This window comes from Myxocyprinus asiaticus, chromosome 30, assembly GCF_019703515.2.
Source record: "Myxocyprinus asiaticus isolate MX2 ecotype Aquarium Trade chromosome 30, UBuf_Myxa_2, whole genome shotgun sequence".
Lineage (NCBI taxonomy): Eukaryota > Metazoa > Chordata > Actinopteri > Cypriniformes > Catostomidae > Myxocyprinus > Myxocyprinus asiaticus.
In genome coordinates, this window is record NC_059373.1 from 14071515 (window position 1) to 14091576 (window position 20062).

The window sequence follows — 20062 nt, forward strand, 5'->3', positions numbered from 1 at the left end:
AAGTCTACAATGTGACCATGGTTACCATCACTAATCGTGGAGACTGTCGTAGTCAGCGGATAGAAGGTGTTCAGATTCGTATTGGTAATAGCCTGGAAAATAACGGCAATAACAATGAACTATGTCATTTTTTACTATCATCTGAATCTTCTGTTTATGATGTCTGCCATTATTTATTCTTCTAGTTTTAGTTTCCTGGTCTGGTCAGTGCGCTCAGTAATTTTTTCATCATTAAAAAAGTTTTACTCACAAAGAAATGAATCATACTTTTAAAAAATCTGTTTGAAATTATGTACACTCACATGAAATTAAGACTCCATTCATATCAGTAGCCAAATAACTGTTTTATTTAACATGTAGTGGGTTGCCTCAAGTAGGCCACCTTATTGAGATCACATGGCCAGTCAAATACTACTGGGTTTATCTCTGTAAGACCCCGTTTTTTGGACACTTTTTGCTTGTGGACTAAATTAATCATGACTGACTGTGAATAGTGCCTGTCTACAATGGTATTGGTATTTAAGAGCTCCTTGTATAGTATCAGTAACTGAAAACTTTTGCGTGATACTGCATCCATGCCACTAGGTGTCAGTATAAGCACAAGACGACTGCCATATCGGCCAGTGGAAAACAACAAAAAAATGGCTGAGTGCAGCAGCCTTAAAGTGAGAGTTCACCAAAAAAATGAAAATTCTCTCAGCATTTACACACCCTCATGCCATTTTAGATGTGTATGACCTTTTTTCTTTTGCAGAACACAAACTCAAAAGCTCTGTAGGTCCATACAATGCAACTGAATTGTGGCCAGAATTTTGAAGCTCCAAAAAGCACATAAAGGCAGCATAAAATAAATCCATACAACACCAGTGGTTAAATCTACTGTATGCTTTCAGAAGTGATTTGACAGGGTGTGGGTGAGAAACAGATCAATATTTAAGTTTTTTACTATAAATCTCCAATTTCACATTCTTTTTCTTTTGTTTTTGGTGACTTGCATTCTTCGTGCCTATCACCATCTACTGGGTGTGGAGGAGAATTTATAGTAAAAAAGGACTGTTGCTCACCCACACATATCATATCACTTCAGAAGACATGGATTAAACCACTGGAGTCTTATGGATTATTTGTATGCTGCATTTATGCACTTCAAAGTGCTGGCCCCCATTCACTTGCATTGTATGGACCTACAGAGCTGAGATATTCTTCTAAACATCTTTGTTTGTGTTCTGCAGAAGAAAGAAAATCATACACATCTGGGATGGCATGAGGGTGAGGATTAGAGAATTTTCATTTTTGGGTGAACTATCCCTTTAATAAGGGAAATATTTTTCACTCACATTACATTAACAAATACATCTATATCCAGAATTCACAGATTTTCTCTGAAAAAGTACCTCAACAAAATGTTTCATGTATGTATCTATTAATCACTTTTGACTTCAGAGTATGGCTTTCTCGTGCCAAAACACTGAGCGTGTATACATGCACGTTGACTGTTGATTCTAAAGTCAACAATCAGATCAGGTCAGGTCAGCTTGTACAGCCCTAGTTTTTTTTTTTTTTTTTCTCTCTCTGGGCAAGTTTTGATAGCAGTAATCTTGTCCAAGGGAGCCTGGAGAAGTACTTTATGTGGTTTGTTCTAAAACTTTAAAGAAATGTAAGAAAACTAAATCTGCTGCCAATCTGTTTAGATGGGTGCTTGACATGCTTGATAGTGCAAACATAGATACTCTAAACTAATTCTTGCACCAACATGGAGACAAAGAGTACTCCGGGTTCAATCTGATTTATGGGGGCAGTTTACATCTCAACTCAAGGGATGTTGATATCTGGTGAAATCTTTCATTTATCTGCAGGGTTGCAACTGTTGAGTCCATCCCGGCTGGTGGCACAGCAACATTTACATTTAAGGATATTGAAGGACAGTTTGTCAACATTTTTCTACCTGGGAACAATAAAATACTCACTCTATGTGAGGTTCAGGTATTTGCAGGTAATGAATGTATCTTTGCTTGCCTAATTATTAATCATATTAATTATTAATAAATAATTTGATTAATTATTAATGAATAACGATTAATCTTTAAATGAGGTGAGGTAGTTACATCCCAAACCACATCACAGCCAACTGAGGTCCATGGTGATTGTCCACCATATGCTTTAATGCACTTTTAATGACAAACTCTTATAGAATGTAATTTTTGTAACTTTTGTAAGCCAATGGTTATTATTTAAAATATTAATAAAGTTATGATATTTTATATAATTTTATGTAATGCTATGAATGCTATATGAATTTCCCTAGCAGACGTGGAGATAATAACCCAGGACGCTGATGTTAAAGGTAATTATCCACCATAATACATTTAACATTTTACCATATTTTAATCCAATCCATTAAATCCATGTGGCCCATGAGGTTCCATTCCTACTATTAATGTAGTTAATACTCCATGTAGACAGTAGATATCGAGCCAGCTTACTGTTTTAAAACTTCACTTTGTATATTTACATCTGCATGAATTTCCTACATAACCATTGTGTTTTCGTTAGCAGACGAAGAGCTAATATCTCAGTACACTGTAGCTGTCACCGATGGTGAGTATCCACCATAAGTTCTTAATGGCTTATAATATATGATATATCATATGACAGCAATAGATTCATTAAGACTCTGACTCTACTTGTTTTACAATCAGGTATATGTAAGAGGCAGAAAGGATCAGGCAGCACTTTTCAATAAGGTTAAATTATAAAGATACAATTGTTAATTGTTATTTCATGTTCATAATGCATTAACTAATATTAACATACATACATAACTTTTTAATTTAAAAAATGTATTAGAATATATTGAAATTTACATTCATCAAGATGAATTAGAGCTGAAAAAGTATTGTTTTTTTTTAGTTCATGTTAACTTATGTTAATGAATGCAACCTCATTGTAAAGTGTTATCAAGGATCATCTGAAAAGAGAAAAGAAACAAAGGAACAAAAAGTTGGTAAATGTGCAACCAATGCATGAACTGTCTACATAACTGTTGTAACTTCATTAGCAGATGTGGAACCAACAACTCGATCTAATTTTGTTACTGGTGGTATGTATCCACCATGTACCTTCTTTGTTTTAATATGTGACAAACCAAACGGCCACATAGGATAGACAAAGCTTGCTAACTTAAGTGATCTGTATGACAAAAGGCAGAAAGTATCATATGAAAGTACTTTTCCTACTTCCACTGAAGTGACAAGACACAGGGACATAACTATTGTGATTTAATTAGCAGATGCAGAACAAATAACTCAATCTAATGATGTCTAATAATGTCCACCACACTGCTTAAATTTGCTTTTATTATCAAATTTACATTCAAATCAGAAAATACAATAAGTAAATGTTTAGTTTTGCTATTGTGAAAGGTTAAGGCACTGTATGTGGGTTGTTGAAATGGCGTGCCAAGCAGTGTCCTGCAGTATTAAATTGTATAATAATATATAATTACTATAATCTAAAACAAACATTTAATAATTACATCATTTATTATGTTTGCCCTTTTTAGAACCTCATTATTGAGATAATGGAATATTTCTGCTTTTGAAAATTCATTAGTCACACCATGAACTGAACATGAAAAAAAAAAAAGTTAATAGGTGATTTTAAAATGGTGAAAACCCTAAAAGAAACAATTAGCAATTATATTACACCTTACCATAAATTTAAATACATTTTATATTAAAATCTTGATATTGAAAAAGTTCATTTACAAGTTATTTGTCAGCTACCCATTTGCAGGGACACATAAAGGGCTTATAGAGTGAGAGTGAAAGAAAGAAAAAAATATTGTGTATTTGTGTTACATGAAAAGTTGTAATAACCGTTGTCATTTCACTGGCAGATATAGAACCCACATCACAGGCCTATCCTGTCAGTGGTGAGTGATATCACAAATATCTGTATCAGGTTATCACAAATGCTTGGAAAGGTCATGGAAATGTATTGGTCAAAATAGATGGGAGCCTTTTAAGTGTTGATTAGTTAGTTATTAAAAAAAGGAAATAAAAGAATAAATTGTTGAATTTTCTTTGTGCTCTCTAAAAATGAAATTTTCAGCAGCAGGTTTGACCAACAAATGCAGGAGGCATATTCTTTAATTATTACCTGACCTCCTTTTGAGTGTAACAAGCATTGCAAATCCCTGAAACGACCAATCTTGTTGGTATAATCTTGAACAGAGAATCTTGCATCTGGAGCCAGAGCTGTCCAGTCCTCCACCTACAGTCAGTTGGGAATTGCAGAGAATGCTGTTGATGGCAACAAAGAGTCAGAATATTTCGAGGGCTCATGCACTCACACTGCAGCTGAGAAGAATCCCTGGTGGAGAGTGGATTTGACTGAAGTTCACAAAGTAACAATGATTACCATCACTAACCGTGCAGACTGCTGTGAGGAGCGAATAATCCGAGCTCAAATTCATATTGGGAACAGCCTGGAAAACAATGGCAACAACAATGAGCTGTAAGGTTTTTTTGTATTTTTTTTTTTTTTTTTTAGGGAATTACTAAAATTTGCATTCCAAAGTTCCCCAGGCATTCATCTTACTCATCACCTGAATGTGGAATTATTACAGGCTTTCCTTCAGTAATTATCAGTAACTCTATATGACATTTTTTATTTTATTTTATTATTTATTTATTTTTTGCACACTGAGTTACATTTATGGATATAATATAAATATTATTATTAAAAATAAATATTTTAAGAAATAATAGTGACATTTCAAAGGGGAACATTTCTAAATAGGCTAATGATGCTAGTGTCATATGTCATTTCCAGTTGTATTTAATAGGTAGCAGCATAATTATGTATCACCAAAATACAAATGCAGTCTGCATTCGGTGCTTGCCTATAAATTAATACTGTATGGAGTTTATTATTCCATATTTATGCAGGAAGAATGTGCCAAAGAAACCATGGAAAACAATACATGGATTTGTAATATAATAAATTGTTGATAAGCTGTACAGATTGAACTGGCTCATTCTCATCAGTATGTGTCTGCTTTAGCTATTTTAAATGATCTATTTATTAAATTTTTATTACTGGATTTGAAATGTATGAAAAATTACTTTCAAAATTAGATAAACAATAACTGTCAAATTAATGACATGTTTTTTAGAGGATAACTACCCTTCTCTGTATTCATTTGTATTTTGTAAAATATTGCTTTTGATTTGTAATTTTTATAACTTTTTTTTTGTCTGAATCATCAGAGCTGCTACTGTTGGATCCATCCGATCTGCTGGAACGGAAACATTCATATTCAACCCTATTGAAGGACGATATGTCAATATTTTCCTGCCAGGGGACAAGAAAGTACTCACTCTATGTGAGGTTCAGGTTTTTGCAGGTAAGATACAGAAATATATAGTATAATCATGCTATCTATAAATGATGTGGTTATGTTCATCTGTCTGTTAATTGGCTGATCTGGTTTTTCCTGATCTCTTACTTAAATGACTTAAATGTAAATATGTTGAAAGTGTGTAGAGTATATTTGTAATGTACTAATTTATTATGCATTTTCTCAATCTTTAAAGTAAAAACTTTGTGAGTGCATTTTTCATGCTTATTCATACCCTGTAAGTTGTGATTCAGTATACTTTTTAATACATACTTGAATGTATTACTCATTTTGCTCATGTTGTCACATGTTTAAAGCTTTCAACGTTCTCATAAAAACAACACTTTTTGCTATACTGGCTTATGTAAAAAAATAAAAATTTAAAAAAAGCTATTATTTAGTACTTTATAAGTTAACAATGTTTATTAATTCATTTTCATGGTGGCAGTAAAAACTGGTGCAATGAAGACAATTCATGTGGTGGTATATTATAAATTGGTTGTTGATGAGCTGTATTGATTGAACTGGTTCAGTCTCATCAGTGTTTCGGTTTTAACTATCGTGAATTATCTTTTAATTTTTTTACTATTGGATTTGAGATGTTTTTTAAAAAAAATGCTGTCAGATAAACAATAACTGTAAAATTTTCAGTATTTCCACTTTTTTCTTGATGAACAAACCCCTGTGAAAATCATTCCCTGTTTGAAACCATCTTTTGCACATATAACTTCAGCTTGTTTTTACAACTTTCCAGGCAAATTATTAACTATTAACAATGACATAAATAATGCTTAAGTGCACTTAATAATGCTTAAATATACTTCATTTTAATGAAATACTTAATGTTATATATAGATAGATAGATAGATAGATAGATAGATTAATGCATCCTTCACAAAGACGAATCTGCCTGATTCCAGCCTTGCTGAAGCACCCCCAGATCATCACTGATCCTCCACCAAATTTCACAGTGGGTGCGAGACACTGTAGCTTGTAGGCCTCTCCAGGAGGATCAGTGATGATCTGGGGGTGCTTCAGCAAGGCTGGAATCAGGCAGATTCGTCTTTGTGAATGATGCATGAATCAAGCCATGTACAAGGTTATCCTGGAAGAAAACTTGCTTCCTTCTGCTCTGACAACTCTGAGGTTGGATTTTCCAGCAGGACAATGCTCCATGCCACACAGCCAGGTCAATCAAGGTTGTGGATGGAGGACCACCGGATCAAGACCCTGTCATGGCCAGCCTAATCTCCAGACCTGAACCCCATTGAAAACCTCTGGAATGTAATCAAGAGGAAGATGGATGGCCACAAGCCATCAAACAAAGCCGAGCTGCTTGAATTTTTGAGCTAGGAGTGGCATAAAGTCACCCAACAGCAATGTGAAAGACTGGTAGAGAGCATGCCAAGACGCATGAAAGCTATGATTGAAAATCAGGGTTATTCCACCAAATATTGATTTCTGAACACTTCCTAAGTTAAAACATTAGTGTTGTGTTGTTTAAAAATGAATATGAACTTGTTTTCTTTGCATTATTCGAGGTCTGAAAACACTGCATCTTTTTTGTTATTTTGACCAGTTGTCGTTTTCTGCAAATAAATGCTCTAAGTGACAATGTTTTTATTTGGAATTCGGGAGAAATTTTGTCAGTACTTTATAGAATAAAACAAAATATTTAACTCAAACACATACCTATAAATAGTAAATCCAGAGAAACTGATCATTTTGAAGTGGTCTCTTAATTTTTTCCAGAGCTGTATATATATATATTATATTTAAATTGTAACTGTAGTGGAATACAGTTACTTATATTTTGTATTTTAAATACGTAATCCCATTACATGTATTCCGTTACTCCAGGGTTGGGGTATTCCACTACAGTTACAATTTAAATAATTGGTAATTAGAATACAGTTACATTCAAAAAAGTATTTTGAATACTGAAGAGATTACTTTGCATTTTATTGTCATTTGTTTCATTTAATATTTTGTCCTTTCAGATGGAAAACATTTATACATATAAATGATGCGATCCAAAGTGCATTTGAACAGCGGTGAAACACTTTCTTATGATGTGTTACATTCATACGAGCAGACAGAGAAGTAAGTTTGAAGTAAGTTTGGAGCAGAAGAAACAGAAATAAACCTTGTGTAAATTGTCAGCTTTACGCTAAGCTAAAATGCTATTTCTAGCCATTTTACATGCACATGTTACCAGCCACAATCATATTTTGTTATCAAGAAAATTTACGTTGGATCATAATTAATTTTTTTCTAACAAGACCTTTGATATTAGGGCAAAAATCATATTCTTGATGATAATTGTTGTATTGTTTTCCTGTAAAAATATCTAAAAATCCTTAAAACAAGATCAGTTAGATTTTAGTTTTAGAAACAACACTGCATAAGATATTTAGGTTTTTCAGAGAATGTATTTTTAACATGTGTATTTTGTCTTACTGTACTGGCAGAGTTTTTATAGTCAAAACAAGTGAAAATATCTACCAGTGCTGAAGAAGTAATCCAAAATATTTAGAATACGTTACTGACCTTGAGTAATCTAACAGAATACGTTACAAATTACATTTTACAGCATGTATTCTGTAATCTGTAGTTGAATACATTTCAAAAGTAACTCTCCCAACCCTGTATATACAGTATATATAGAAATACAGTATATACACACACACACACACAGTATATTTAACATTAATTTAAAACTATTTGTAGTATATTGCTAATGTAAGGGAAGGTTGACAGAACCTTGAACAAACAGGTGCTTCACCAACACAAATGCAAACACACTTCAGCCAACAGTCAAAGTCAATTAGCCACTGACCACATACAATAAGCAAAATAACATATTCTCTCATTTAGGCCAGAGTGATATAAGTCATATTTTCTCTTGGTAAAAATTGTGTTGCTGAGAGTATAAGGAATTTGGAAATTATGGGATTATAGGTGTTTTAATTAAGACAAAATTGAAACACAGATATTAATATGGCCAACATCTCCACCAATGTGCAAACACAGTGGGAGGTTTGTTTCAGGTAAATGACCTAAACTGGGTTTCTCTTTAACAACAGAATTACATCCTGTATCTCAAAGTAAATAAAAGATAGGAGGTTTTTGAAACATACACTGATGTTCTGTAGTCTTATAGTTGAGATAATCATGACTATGATTTTGCTGCTCACATTTCTGCCTGGGCTGTGTTTCTTTTTTCTTTTTTTTTCCTTTTTTTTTTTTTTTTTACAGGTGAGCTTAATTTAAAACAAGTAGAACTATAACTATAATATTTACCAAAATGATCATTTTCTTGCTTAAAACAGCTGATTGCAAATTGCCTATGCTGTAATATTATCATTTACTTATCATACTTATAATTTAAGACCAATATAAACTCCTATTATTTTAAGTGACTTCTAAATATCTTTATAACTGAACTTTCTTTTTTCTCCAGTTATTGTTAAAATTGAAAACAGTTTTAAAATCTGTTAAATATCTAAATCATCAAATGAAAAAATATTCTTTTACGCAGATGCTTTTGCCTGCATGTGAAATGATCAAAGTATATTAGCTTCAGTACTTTATTTCACTTATTGTATTTATTTATGTACTTTCATCTTGGACAGAAAATCTTGCTTTGAAAGCCAATGCTGTGCATTCCTCCACCTATAATTCTTTGGGAAATGCCCAGAATGCTGTAGATGGCAACAGAGATTCAGTATACTTGCATTCATCATGCAGTCACACTAAAATTGAGAATAATCCATGGTGGAGAGTTGAGTTGTTTGGCGTCCGCAATGTTACCTCAGTTGCAATCAACAATCGTGGAGACTGCTGTTCAGAACGAATAAATGGAGCTCAGATTCGCATTGGAAACAGCCTCAAAACAATGGCAATAGCGACAAACTGTAAGTAAAATTAATATTTTTTTAGACATCTCCTCTGATTTAGGTTTATTCAGTAATGTCTTATGAATTAAACTGATTACCTTTTAACACTGAATGGAAGGGCACTTTGTCTGTTTTGTTTTACTTTAAATTTATGTCTTTCTTTTTACATTCAGGGCAGCAACTGTCCGTTCAGTTTCATCACATGGCATAAAGACATTCAAGTTTAAACCTATAGAAGGGAAATTTGTCAACATTTTCCTGCCTGGATACAAAGAAATTCTAACACTGTGTGAGGTGGAGGTATTTGCAGGTATGGTGGAGAAAGTGTGAGAATACTCTATATGTGTACATCAGTGCACGTGTTATCTAAAAAATGATGTTTTGATTTTATTGGCAGATGAAGATGTTACACCCCAGTCTGTTCATCTCCATGGTGAGAGTCCGAGAAGGGAATCAATTCTGAAATTATAACTTAAATAAATTGTTCTACCTATCTATCTATCTTTCTCAGATAAATCGACACAGCGTAATCTGGCCCTCAGAGGAAGAGACACACAGTCCAGCCTGCATAAGGAATTGTCTGGCTTTGGTTTAGCTCAAAACGCTATTGATGGAAACCAAAATTAAATACTTGAGAAGGGCTCTTGCAGCCAATCTACACAAGAGGATTTCCCTTAGTGGAGGGTTGACCTTCACCGTAGATATGCAATCGCATCAGTAGCTCTAACAAGTCGAGGTGACTGCTGTTGGGAAGACTTGACTGGTGTCAAAATCCGTATTGGGAACTCGCTGGAAAACAATGGAAAGGAGAACCGGATGTGAGTAGAGAAAAACAAAAAAAAAGGAACTTTTCAAGATTTCACAATCTAATTTCTTTTCAATCAATTTATTTCTCACTTAATTTCTCCCCTTGTAGATGTGCTACAGTGTCAAATATCACAGCAGGTGAGACTAAGTCCTTTGGCTGTGGCTATCTGTTGGAAGGACGTTATGTGACTGTAGTTCTCCCAAGAGAAGGAATTCTGAGTCTGTGTGAAGTGGAGGTGTTTGGTTTTCCAATGGCTCAAGACGGGTAAGATCTAGTAAATTGGTGAAAACAGCATATGGAGTCTGAGGTTCACCAAAATGTGGTGGTTTATTTTAACTAGCTTAAGAATGCTTATTAGTGGCGCTTACTAAGGCAAGACATAGCTCATTCCACACCATCTGTGCTAGGGATATGAATCATATCTCAAACCATGCAGATTGTTGAGAAGAGGTCTGTTTATTACTTTTCTAAGCCCAAAAGATCCTATAGACTTACAGGGAGGGGGTGACCTGATCCATATCTAGGGACCAGAATAACAGAAATACGTGGGTGGCCTCTTTTAACTTGGGCCAGTAAGCAACCACCAGGAACACACTAGCAACAGCACAGAAATACACTAACAACCATTCAGGACACTTTGGCTACCACACAACAGCACCCTGGCATCTGCCCACAATAGCATAACATTTTGTAAGCGAGATTTGCACAGGCGAGCACCATTCACTTTCCTTAGCATTTTAAACAACTAAAGTTAGCTTAATTATACATTTTGTCATGAAGGATAAATTACTTTGTTTGCTTTCATTATTTTAAAATGACTTTAAAACAAAGTATGCATTGTTTCTCTGTTTAACAGGAGATTGCATCTGGATAAAGGCTGGGACTTCTGACTGGGCATTGCTTTATTACTTTAAACTTGATTTTTAAATGTAAAGTTCATGTTTTAAGACATGAACAATGTGTTAAAACATTAAAATCATTGCTTCAGTGATGTATGAAACCATAATAAATACACCCATATTTGATGTGCACAACTGCTTTTCTCGATTTCGTTCTTCACAGTTACTGTGTTCAGATCACAAGATTTAACATATTTATGTTTAGGTACATATTACAAGCGGAATGAAGTGTACTTGGATCCTTTATTGAATGACAGTTTTTGTATTTATTTCTTACTATAAATACCTACATATTCCTATTATTTATTAATTCAGCTTTAGTATGAAAAACAGAGTTCATAAAGTACAGATATTGTTTTAAGTGTAAATTATAATTATCCAAAAGTATAAAAACAGGTTTTGACATTTTTTCCTTCCTTGTTTCCATGTTTTTTTCTTTCTTTTTACCTTCTTCTTACCTCAGGTATCTATCTCTTATTTCACACCTTAATATGATCCTTCTATCACTCACACATGTCTCTAGCTCATGTTCTCACTCCTCCAAGCATTCTCTTGTTCTTTTTGTTATTTCTCAGTTCACCCCTCTCTGTCATTAAGTTCCCTTTTATTCTTCCTCTCCTCTATCTTGTTAATCCTTTTTTTCATCTTCTATATATTGATGATGTCTCTGACATTGTTACATATCTTGAGCACAGCCTGGTTAAAGTCATCTGATTGGTCCGCAAATACGTAATGACCTGCACCCTGAATGGCCTAGGGGGAAATGAGAAGAACAGGGTCAATATAGAGCATTTAAAAAAAAAACAAACAAAAAAAAAAAAACAGCAAAACCATATAAATAAAACTCACTATGATTTCTGTATGTGAGTTTGTTCTGATTTCTTGGATGGCTTTTCCTGACTGGCCATCAATGTTTGAACGGGATCCGTAGATAAAAGACAAAGGAAGAGAGGGACTGATCATCCCTACACGCTCCATCATGGGGTTCTGGGGCCATCCATATGGGATCGTCATATTTTTAAATGCTGTCTCTCCACTGAGATTTACAATTACAACACAAATTTGTTAACATCATTTAATTTGTGTCTGTGTGGTCAGCAAGCACTTAAAGTTAGGCTGTCCAGAGGCAGGGCTACATGCTTACCTGGGCATCTGCACATTCACATGGTATATGTAATCAGCCACTGTGTCATCCTCAAATAGAGAAGCATATTTCTGCTTAAAATCTGAACGCAAAGCCTGTAGCAACAAAGGACCTGCAAAAGTCAGTAAGTACATTAAGAATACACAGATCATATATTTTGGGGTATTATACAGTAATGTCTGTTTGGGTATGTTTTACTCTTTACTCTTGCATTTAGGTACTATTTTAGCTGGATTCACTTGTCAACTGTTTATAAGTTCATAAAGAACTTGGGAGAACATTTTTGAAACTGCAATCCCAAAAACATGAGTGAAACGGACATGAGTATGGAATTTAGGAAATAATTTTGTTTTCTTACGTATATTACAATATTTAAAGGTCCACTCAGTAAGTTTTTCCACATTAAAAAAGTTTTACTCCTAAAGAAATGAATTGTAGTTTTGAAAAATATATATAAAATCATGAGCACTCACATGAGATGAGGACTCTAGTCATATCAGTAACCTTATAAATGCTGTTTTATTCTACATGGGGCGGGGCACCCTCATAGGGGGCTGCCATTTTAGAATCACATGACCAGCTGAAAACTACTCGCCTAATCTCAGTAACCGTCTTGTTATTGGACACTTTCACTCTTTAATTAAATTAATCATAGCTGATTGAGGATAGTGAATTTCTACAATGGCATCTGTAACTGAAAACTATTGATTTTGAATGATGCTGCATCCACACCACTAGGTGTTACTGTAGGTCCAAGATGACACAAACAAAAAGTTACAAAAAGTTACTAAAGTGCACCTTTAAATTAGCAAACAATACCATGGAAAATGTCTTGGGACTCTTTTGTGAATGCACACTTCTCTTAGTTTGTTTGGTTGTGTATTACAGAGTGTAAATATGACTGTGAATACCCAATGGTCCTGCCAGCCTAAGTGGACCAAGAGGGTTGAAAGGATTCATTGCAGCACCAATGGCTTTAATCCAAATGGGAATCCAACGCTCTGATTCCTGATCATTCGGTCTTGCTGAAAAACCCCATGGTTCCACCAACAACAAGTGCTTCAATCTGTGACAAATTCATTTTAAAATCTTTTTTATAGCAGTGCTTGAAAAACATTCTTGACTGAGTAAGCAATTTATCTTAGAAGCAATATTATTAAAATACATTTTTCAGTTCCAAACACACACACATATATACACACACACACACACATTCACCTGTGAGGATATTTCAGGGCATAGGCAGTGGACACATAACCTCCAAGATCATGGCCGAGGAGAATCATATGTTCCAAACCTTCTGCCTGTCTCCAGTCCTCCAATGATTGTACAAACTGCTCCTCTGCTTCACTGGGGTCACTGCCAAAAATTGGTCGACTGCTGCGGCCAAAACCCAGCAGGTCTAGTGCGTATACAGGCCTTCCTCCCTTTGTAAGGGCAGGTAGGTTTTTAACCCAGAGACCCACTCCACCACCAAAACCATGCAGGAGCACTAGTGGGACCTGCTGCAGGTCTCCAACCCCAGAGGCTGGGAGACCTGAATGGTAGGATGAGCTCTTTGTTTCATTGAAGCCGAGAGTCCAGATGTAGTTGCCATTAGATATGGGAACATGTCCTCGTGTAAACTTGACACTGATGGCTGAAAAAAGAATTGAGATAACAAGTAGAATGGAAATCAGAAACTTTTTAGAAGTTACAACTTACACCATCACACACTTACGCTTTAGGATTCTGTTTTCTGCTTTTTCAAGCTGAGAGAGAGAGGTTGGGCACCAGGAGGGCAGCCAACTGGAGATCCACCGTAATCTATAATGCAGAATGAACAGATTCGCATATGACATGAAGATTTAATGACATCCAAATTCAGTTACTACCTTCTCCTGATTTCTACATCACAGACTGCTTTAAAGTCTCAGTCTTCTTATGATCAAATATTTCTACAACTTTAATAACCAATAAAATCATTATAAGCAGATAATCTATTTTGTGATCATAATTTAGGAAACATATTTCCATTAAATGCACAAAATATAGGTGCCATCAAAGCATCTTTGTGGAGATATTATGTAAGCCATAATTGTATAATATCACACTGACTACTACTGCTTGTTCTACTTGCCTGAACTAACATTTTTGTCTTACTGTTTCTCTCTATTTCACATACACATAGAGATACTGTATATACAAATGCAAAAGCTTACCTCCTTGTTGAAAATACAAGATCCTCTTGATCCGTTCTCATAGCTCCTCGGGGCTGTCATCACTGGAATATTATTTTGCAAGAAAGTGGACTGACACATAAACAGTGCAAAGAGGGATGTGGTCAAAGAAGATTCCCAAGGGCCAAAGATGCACCTTTCACCCACTCTTGGGAACTGCCAAGTCAAATTACTTAAAAAGCACTCTTACTTCTTCTTTATGTTATTGTTTATTCTTCATCAGATAAATAAATAAATGAAAAAGAAGACTTTTCGTTTACTTCTGAAAACACTATTTGAAAGATATTTCAAAGAAATATTTTTTTATTGCTATTTTACAATAGGCTAGTCACAAGAATAGTAGCCTAGTAATAATATAAGTAATAAGTAATAATAACTGATTTAATCACTGATTTTAGACAGTGGTTTGACTGTGGGTTGGTTGGTTGTTTAAGTATTAATATGTTGTAAATTTAGGTGTCATATTTCAGTTAAAGAATACTGTACTGTCATGAAATCAATTTCTTTCATAACAAAATCTCTGTTCAGAGGTCAAAGCACATGGTGTAATGTTGTACTGTAGATAGTAAGATTTCTAAACATTTGTTTTTAGATAACATTGATGTGGTTAATGACAAGTGTAGTAATCAGATAATAAGATCTATTTTTGTTCATATTTCGACCCCACCATCGAAATTTGTGTGACATGTTTCCCTCATTTGTGTGGGAAAATATTTTGGGGTTTTAACCATTACTTTGTAACAAATAAAACTAAAGATATACCCTTTTCAAATTGCTCACAGAATATATCATGTGAAAAAAAAAAAAAAAAAAAAACTAGAGTGCTTTCATCTGGATATAGATTACAATTGTTCTTTTTAATGGTCAAAAAGAAACTATTGTCCATTTATTTTTTGAATGTCCCTATTCAACTTTCGTTTTGGCATGAGATGTCACAATTTCTGAGTTTGAAAGTGATAATTAATTTAGTCCTCAATATCAGCAGTTATACTTCAATCAAATGAACATGACATTTAAAAAAGAAAAATACAGGGTACAATGGGGTAAAAGGCTCCTTTGATTTTATTTTCTCCCAAAACACTAAGTAGCATAAAAGTACCACAGCACTTTCCCAAATTCCTGTTTGTCACTATACATTGCAAAATTTCCCTGATCCATGACATCATTGTGTGTAATGTCTAAAGGTTTATTTTGAGGCAATTTGATCTAATATTTCACAATTTTTTTTTTCATATTGCAAATTTATGTAGCTAATGAATATCCTGAAAATTAACACATTTATTTTGAGACAAAATACTTATTTGTAATTTTCAATTTTGTTTAAGGTGATTATATATATATATATAAATTCAACAACTGTCCAATAAGTGAAAGGATAGTATTTGGGGTAAAAAGCCCCTCTGTTACAGTGGAGGGAATAGATTTGTTATGAAAAATGCTCAAAGTGCGCTCACATTGACTGATCGAGTCACAGTGGAGATTCATTTGTAAATAAAATACTTGAGATGTAATGAAATGTCAAATGTGATTGAAATAAAGAGAAATTATGCACCCTGTTCTGAAATGGTTATTTTGGATAAGCATAAACTCAAAAAAGCATCTTGCCGTCTCAAAAGTATTTGCATTAAGTTGCATAAGTTAACAAATGTATACAAAACAACCTTCTGTTGTTATTTCTTTCCACACAAATTATGTTGCTCCTTTAATATTCAACAAAAATAAATGTATTTCTTGAATCTTGACAGACTTTATGACCAGACAAAAGGCAAATTTTCCTTAAGGTGTGCCTTTATCCCCGCTGTACCCTATAATTGATTTGTTTCTGTTATTTGAAAAATATTATATTCATCAGAGTGAGTGAATTAAAACCCAATTTTGCCAATTTCCAAACAGCCTTTGTTATTAATTTTAAGTCTATAACATAAAAAAAAGAAACCCAGAAAAACTGTCATTGTTAAATGAATTTGATATGTATTTGTGATGCCCTTTTATTTCTTTGTTTTTATTTCTATTTGTACTGTTTGTTTTTAAATGTTTGAATATTTGAAATATTTAATAAATAAAAAATATATATAATACTCATAATTGATTTTTGGCAGAAAATATTGTTTCCATGAATTTTTTTAAATGGACTTACAAAGCCATCAAATAATATACTGGCTATATATTCATATTTGAGTTTAAGATGATTATCTTGCTTGCTTTTCGCCAGTTTTGTCAATTATATAGTGATAAAGTGATGACAATTTCAACGTCCAAAACGTAATGATGGGCTCGTCCGGGATTTGAACCCGGGACCTCTCGCACCCTAAGCGAGAATCATACCCCTAGACCAACGAGCCACCTCTTCAAATAGCAGACACAACTTTATTATAAAATGCCACGTTTGCTGTAAAGTTTGTATTTACGTGTGACTGTGAACATCTGTTCCATCTGCCGTGTGCCTTCAAAGGCCACCCAGCGGTCACACGGTGAACTGCGTTTAACAGTTCTGTGCCATTCTTGCGATAACCAGCAAGTTTATGATACTTTTTAATAATGTGCCTACCAGAAGTTACATAAAATATGTAATTATTTGAAAGCTCTGTAGATTTTCCAAAATACAACCAATTTCCCCTTTATTATTTTTTGTTGTTGTTGTTCTTACCTAAAATTACCAGCCGTGGCATTGTCACAGCACATGCTTGGTCTTGTATGATTATAAACTGAACAGAAATGTAAATCAAACACTTGTATAGTGTGACTTTATATATTTATGTATTTAATCAATATACATTTTGACAATTAAATTCGCTCTGCGCGTGCGCAGTGTAGAAACGGAAGTCTCATCATTCCCGAGCGGAAGTGCTATAGTCCTTTTTCTACCACATTCTACCATCATGGTAAGTGAACTCATTTACGCGAAGTCTGAAATTGACTAAATATAGTATTTTTCCTTTGCGTGTCCCACATAGAATGCATCAAATACGTGTTCCAATGTCTAAACACCCCATATGTAGTGTTTATGAAGTATAAATGAGCCATTTGGCTCAATCGGTGAGGAAAGAAGCGTCAAGCACGTCTCGAAACAACGTGGTGGAGTGAGTTAGGCCGGAGTTACTGACATTTTACGGTCGGACAGACCTTAGACTCGTGTTTTACACTTCATTACTACCTAAACCATGCTTAAGGAATGTATCCTCTATCATTAACCCGCCATACTGCGTCGTTGTGCTGCTTTGAGTCTTGTTCATATGAGTGTGTGGCTGATCACTCGGCGCGGACAGTTGTACTGTGGAAATTAAGGCTAACGTGTTTGGAATTGGAGAAACCAACCAAAATAGACTGAAAGTGAGCTAAATGTGCGTTTCCAATTGTTTATTTTTACGGGAAATGGAATGCTAAGTAGTGTGCTGTGGTAAATGTTCTTTGAAAGGCTCTTGAACTAACAGTGTATCAGTCTAATTTGTATTTTTCTTTCTAAATGTTCTTTTCTCAGGTGTTTAAGCGCTTTGTCGAAATCGGCCGCGTTGCCTTCGTTGCATTTGGTCCGCACGAGGGCAAGCTGGTGGCAATTGTTGATGTCATTGACCAAAACAGGGTAAGATTGTGATTTCAACTGCATGTGTTGGTGCAGTCTTTTTATTATTTTTTTAAATAAAAGGATCTAACGAGCGTAAGACCAGAAATTTGTTGTTGTTGTGCTAAATCACATATGACAGAAATGAGCAGTTGTGAAGTGTAACTGAACAGTTCTTGTCACGATTTAGGCACTGGTAGATGGCCCATGCACTGGAGTAAAGAGACAGGCTATGCCATTCAAGTGCTTGCAGCTCACTGACTATGTCATCAAAGTACCTCACAGGTGAGCTCGTGTGCCTTGACCTTTTTTTTTTAATTTTTTAATTTTTTTTTGTTCACTGAGCTGAAAAGTGATTGCGCTGCTCTAACTGAAGCAAAATCCATGGGGCAAACCACATGTCTAAATTATTTCCAGACTGTAATATTTTCATCGCAAAGTTGATTTTATTTAATTGCATTCTTATACAGTATTTCACGCATCACATTTTCTGTTTTTGTTGACTTCAGTGCCCGTCAGAAGTATGTGAGACGTGCCTGGGAAAAGGCAGAGATAAACAAAAAGTGGGCAGAAAGCAGCTGGGCCAAGAAAATTGAGGCCAGAAAAAAGGTTTGTGTTGTCAGCCCAAACAGAGTTGTTACTTAGAGTTATTCAGCCCAAGACCTCAATGAGGCCTCCAAACACTGTTATACAGAGCAGTTGTTAGATTTTGCTGTACTCATTTGTAAGTCGCTTTGCATAAAAAGATAAATATAAAATGTAAATGTACTTGGCTCATGGTGATTTAAAGTTTCTTTTTCGTAACACTTTCGCTAAATTACACTTTTGTGAGATGTCTTTGTAACCTGGTGGAAATATGGTGTGAGTGATGAGTTAGTTCTGTTCATCTAGCGAATCTTGTTTTAAGTTTGTAGTTGGCTGGATCACAGGGAATTTAACAGGCAAAACATGTTCATTATCTGCTTAATATTTTCCAACCATGCTAAATATCATACTCTCTTAACAGAGGGCCATGATGTCTGACTTTGATCGCTACAAGGTGATGAAGGCCAAGAAAATGGTACGTTTTTGTTGGATAGCAATAAAAATATATTTTATGGTGTATAATGCTTCATAAGAGGTTGCACAAACTAACCTATATGTTTGTTTTAACTTTGCAGAGGAACAGTATCATTAAACACGAGATGAAGAAGCTCCAGAAAGCTGCTACAGCACAAAAGAAAGCATAAACTATCTTCAATAAACGTGTTTGACTTATAGCTCTGTCTCTGTTGTTAATTATGTTGTGCACCCACAGGCGGGTAGGTGGTTTTGCACTCAGGGAATTTTAAATTGACATCTAAATGGTGCACACATGGGTTTACACCAGTTTCTTAATGCATGTAAAAAGGTAATGTAAAATATATTGCACAAGACAGAATTCAGATGTGTATGTGGGTAGTTGACGCATAGTATCTCCGTAAACTTATCAACATCAATATATTAGGTGAAAATTGTCACTGTTTCTTAAATCAGTTTAAAATCATCTTTTGCCTTCAGTTATAAATTTGAAAAGGTCCTACTGAGACATTTTTTGAAGTACAAATATTCCATGTTGCCCAAGCAACATTGAGAATTAGACATTTCAGTAAAACTTTGCATTTCTTACTTTCTAAAAGAGAGTTGCAATCTATGCTGCATTGAAAAAATAAAAAGTTAAAATGGCTAATCACATACAGGTGCATCTCAATAAATTAGAATGTCGTGGAAAAGTTCATTTATTTCAGTAATTCAACTCAAATTGTGAAACTCGTATTAAATAAATTCAATGCACACAGACTGAAGTAGTTTAAGTCTTTGGTTCTTTTAATTGTGATGATTTTGGCTCACATTTAACAAAAACCCACCAATTCACTATCTCAAAAAATTAGAATACATAAGACCAATAAAAAAAATAAAAAATAAAAAAAACATTTTTAGTGAATTGTTGGCCTTCTGAAAAGTATGTTCATTTACTGTATATGTACTGAATACTTGGTAGGGGCTCCTTTTGCTTTAATTACTGCCTCAATTTGGCGTGGCATGGAGGTGATCAGTTTGTGGCACTGCTGAGGTGGTATGGAAGCCCAGGTTTCTTTGACAGTGGCCTTC

At 34.5% G+C, this 20062-nt stretch overlaps 3 protein-coding genes, 1 non-coding gene and 1 pseudogene across 4 annotated transcripts; 3 read left to right on the plus strand and 2 right to left on the minus strand.

Moving 5' to 3' along the window:
* The first annotated feature begins 17 nt into the window (after positions 1–17).
* LOC127421646 (pentraxin fusion protein-like) lies at positions 18–5923 on the plus strand. Its single transcript, XM_051664776.1, has 9 exons — positions 18–123; positions 1509–1524; positions 1857–1993; positions 2309–2344; positions 2557–2613; positions 3899–3934; positions 4236–4518; positions 5274–5410; positions 5853–5923. The coding sequence occupies exons 1-9, from the start codon at positions 18–20 to the stop codon at positions 5921–5923; spliced, it is 879 nt and encodes a 292-aa protein (XP_051520736.1).
* A 1410-nt stretch (positions 5924–7333) lies between these two features.
* Positions 7334–11239, plus strand: LOC127421439 (uncharacterized; annotated as a pseudogene).
* A 10-nt stretch (positions 11240–11249) lies between these two features.
* On the minus strand, positions 11250–14405 carry LOC127421438 (1-acylglycerol-3-phosphate O-acyltransferase ABHD5). Its single transcript, XM_051664485.1, has 7 exons — positions 14356–14405; positions 13875–13960; positions 13373–13793; positions 13066–13220; positions 12155–12266; positions 11860–12046; positions 11250–11763 (listed from the first exon to the last, which is right to left on the minus strand). Exons 1-7 carry the CDS (start codon positions 14394–14396, stop codon positions 11659–11661), a joined length of 1107 nt encoding a protein of 368 aa, XP_051520445.1. The 5' UTR covers positions 14397–14405; the 3' UTR covers positions 11250–11658.
* Positions 14406–16643: 2238 nt separating this feature from the next.
* On the minus strand, positions 16644–16715 carry trnap-agg (transfer RNA proline (anticodon AGG)). The gene has a single exon. It is a non-coding gene; the product is annotated as a tRNA-Pro (tRNA).
* A 474-nt stretch (positions 16716–17189) lies between these two features.
* Positions 17190–19191, plus strand: LOC127421440 (60S ribosomal protein L14-like). Its single transcript, XM_051664486.1, has 6 exons — positions 17190–17255; positions 17852–17953; positions 18123–18217; positions 18442–18541; positions 18939–18992; positions 19093–19191. The coding sequence occupies exons 1-6, from the start codon at positions 17253–17255 to the stop codon at positions 19159–19161; spliced, it is 423 nt and encodes a 140-aa protein (XP_051520446.1). The 5' UTR covers positions 17190–17252; the 3' UTR covers positions 19162–19191.
* The last annotated feature ends 871 nt before the right edge of the window (positions 19192–20062 follow it).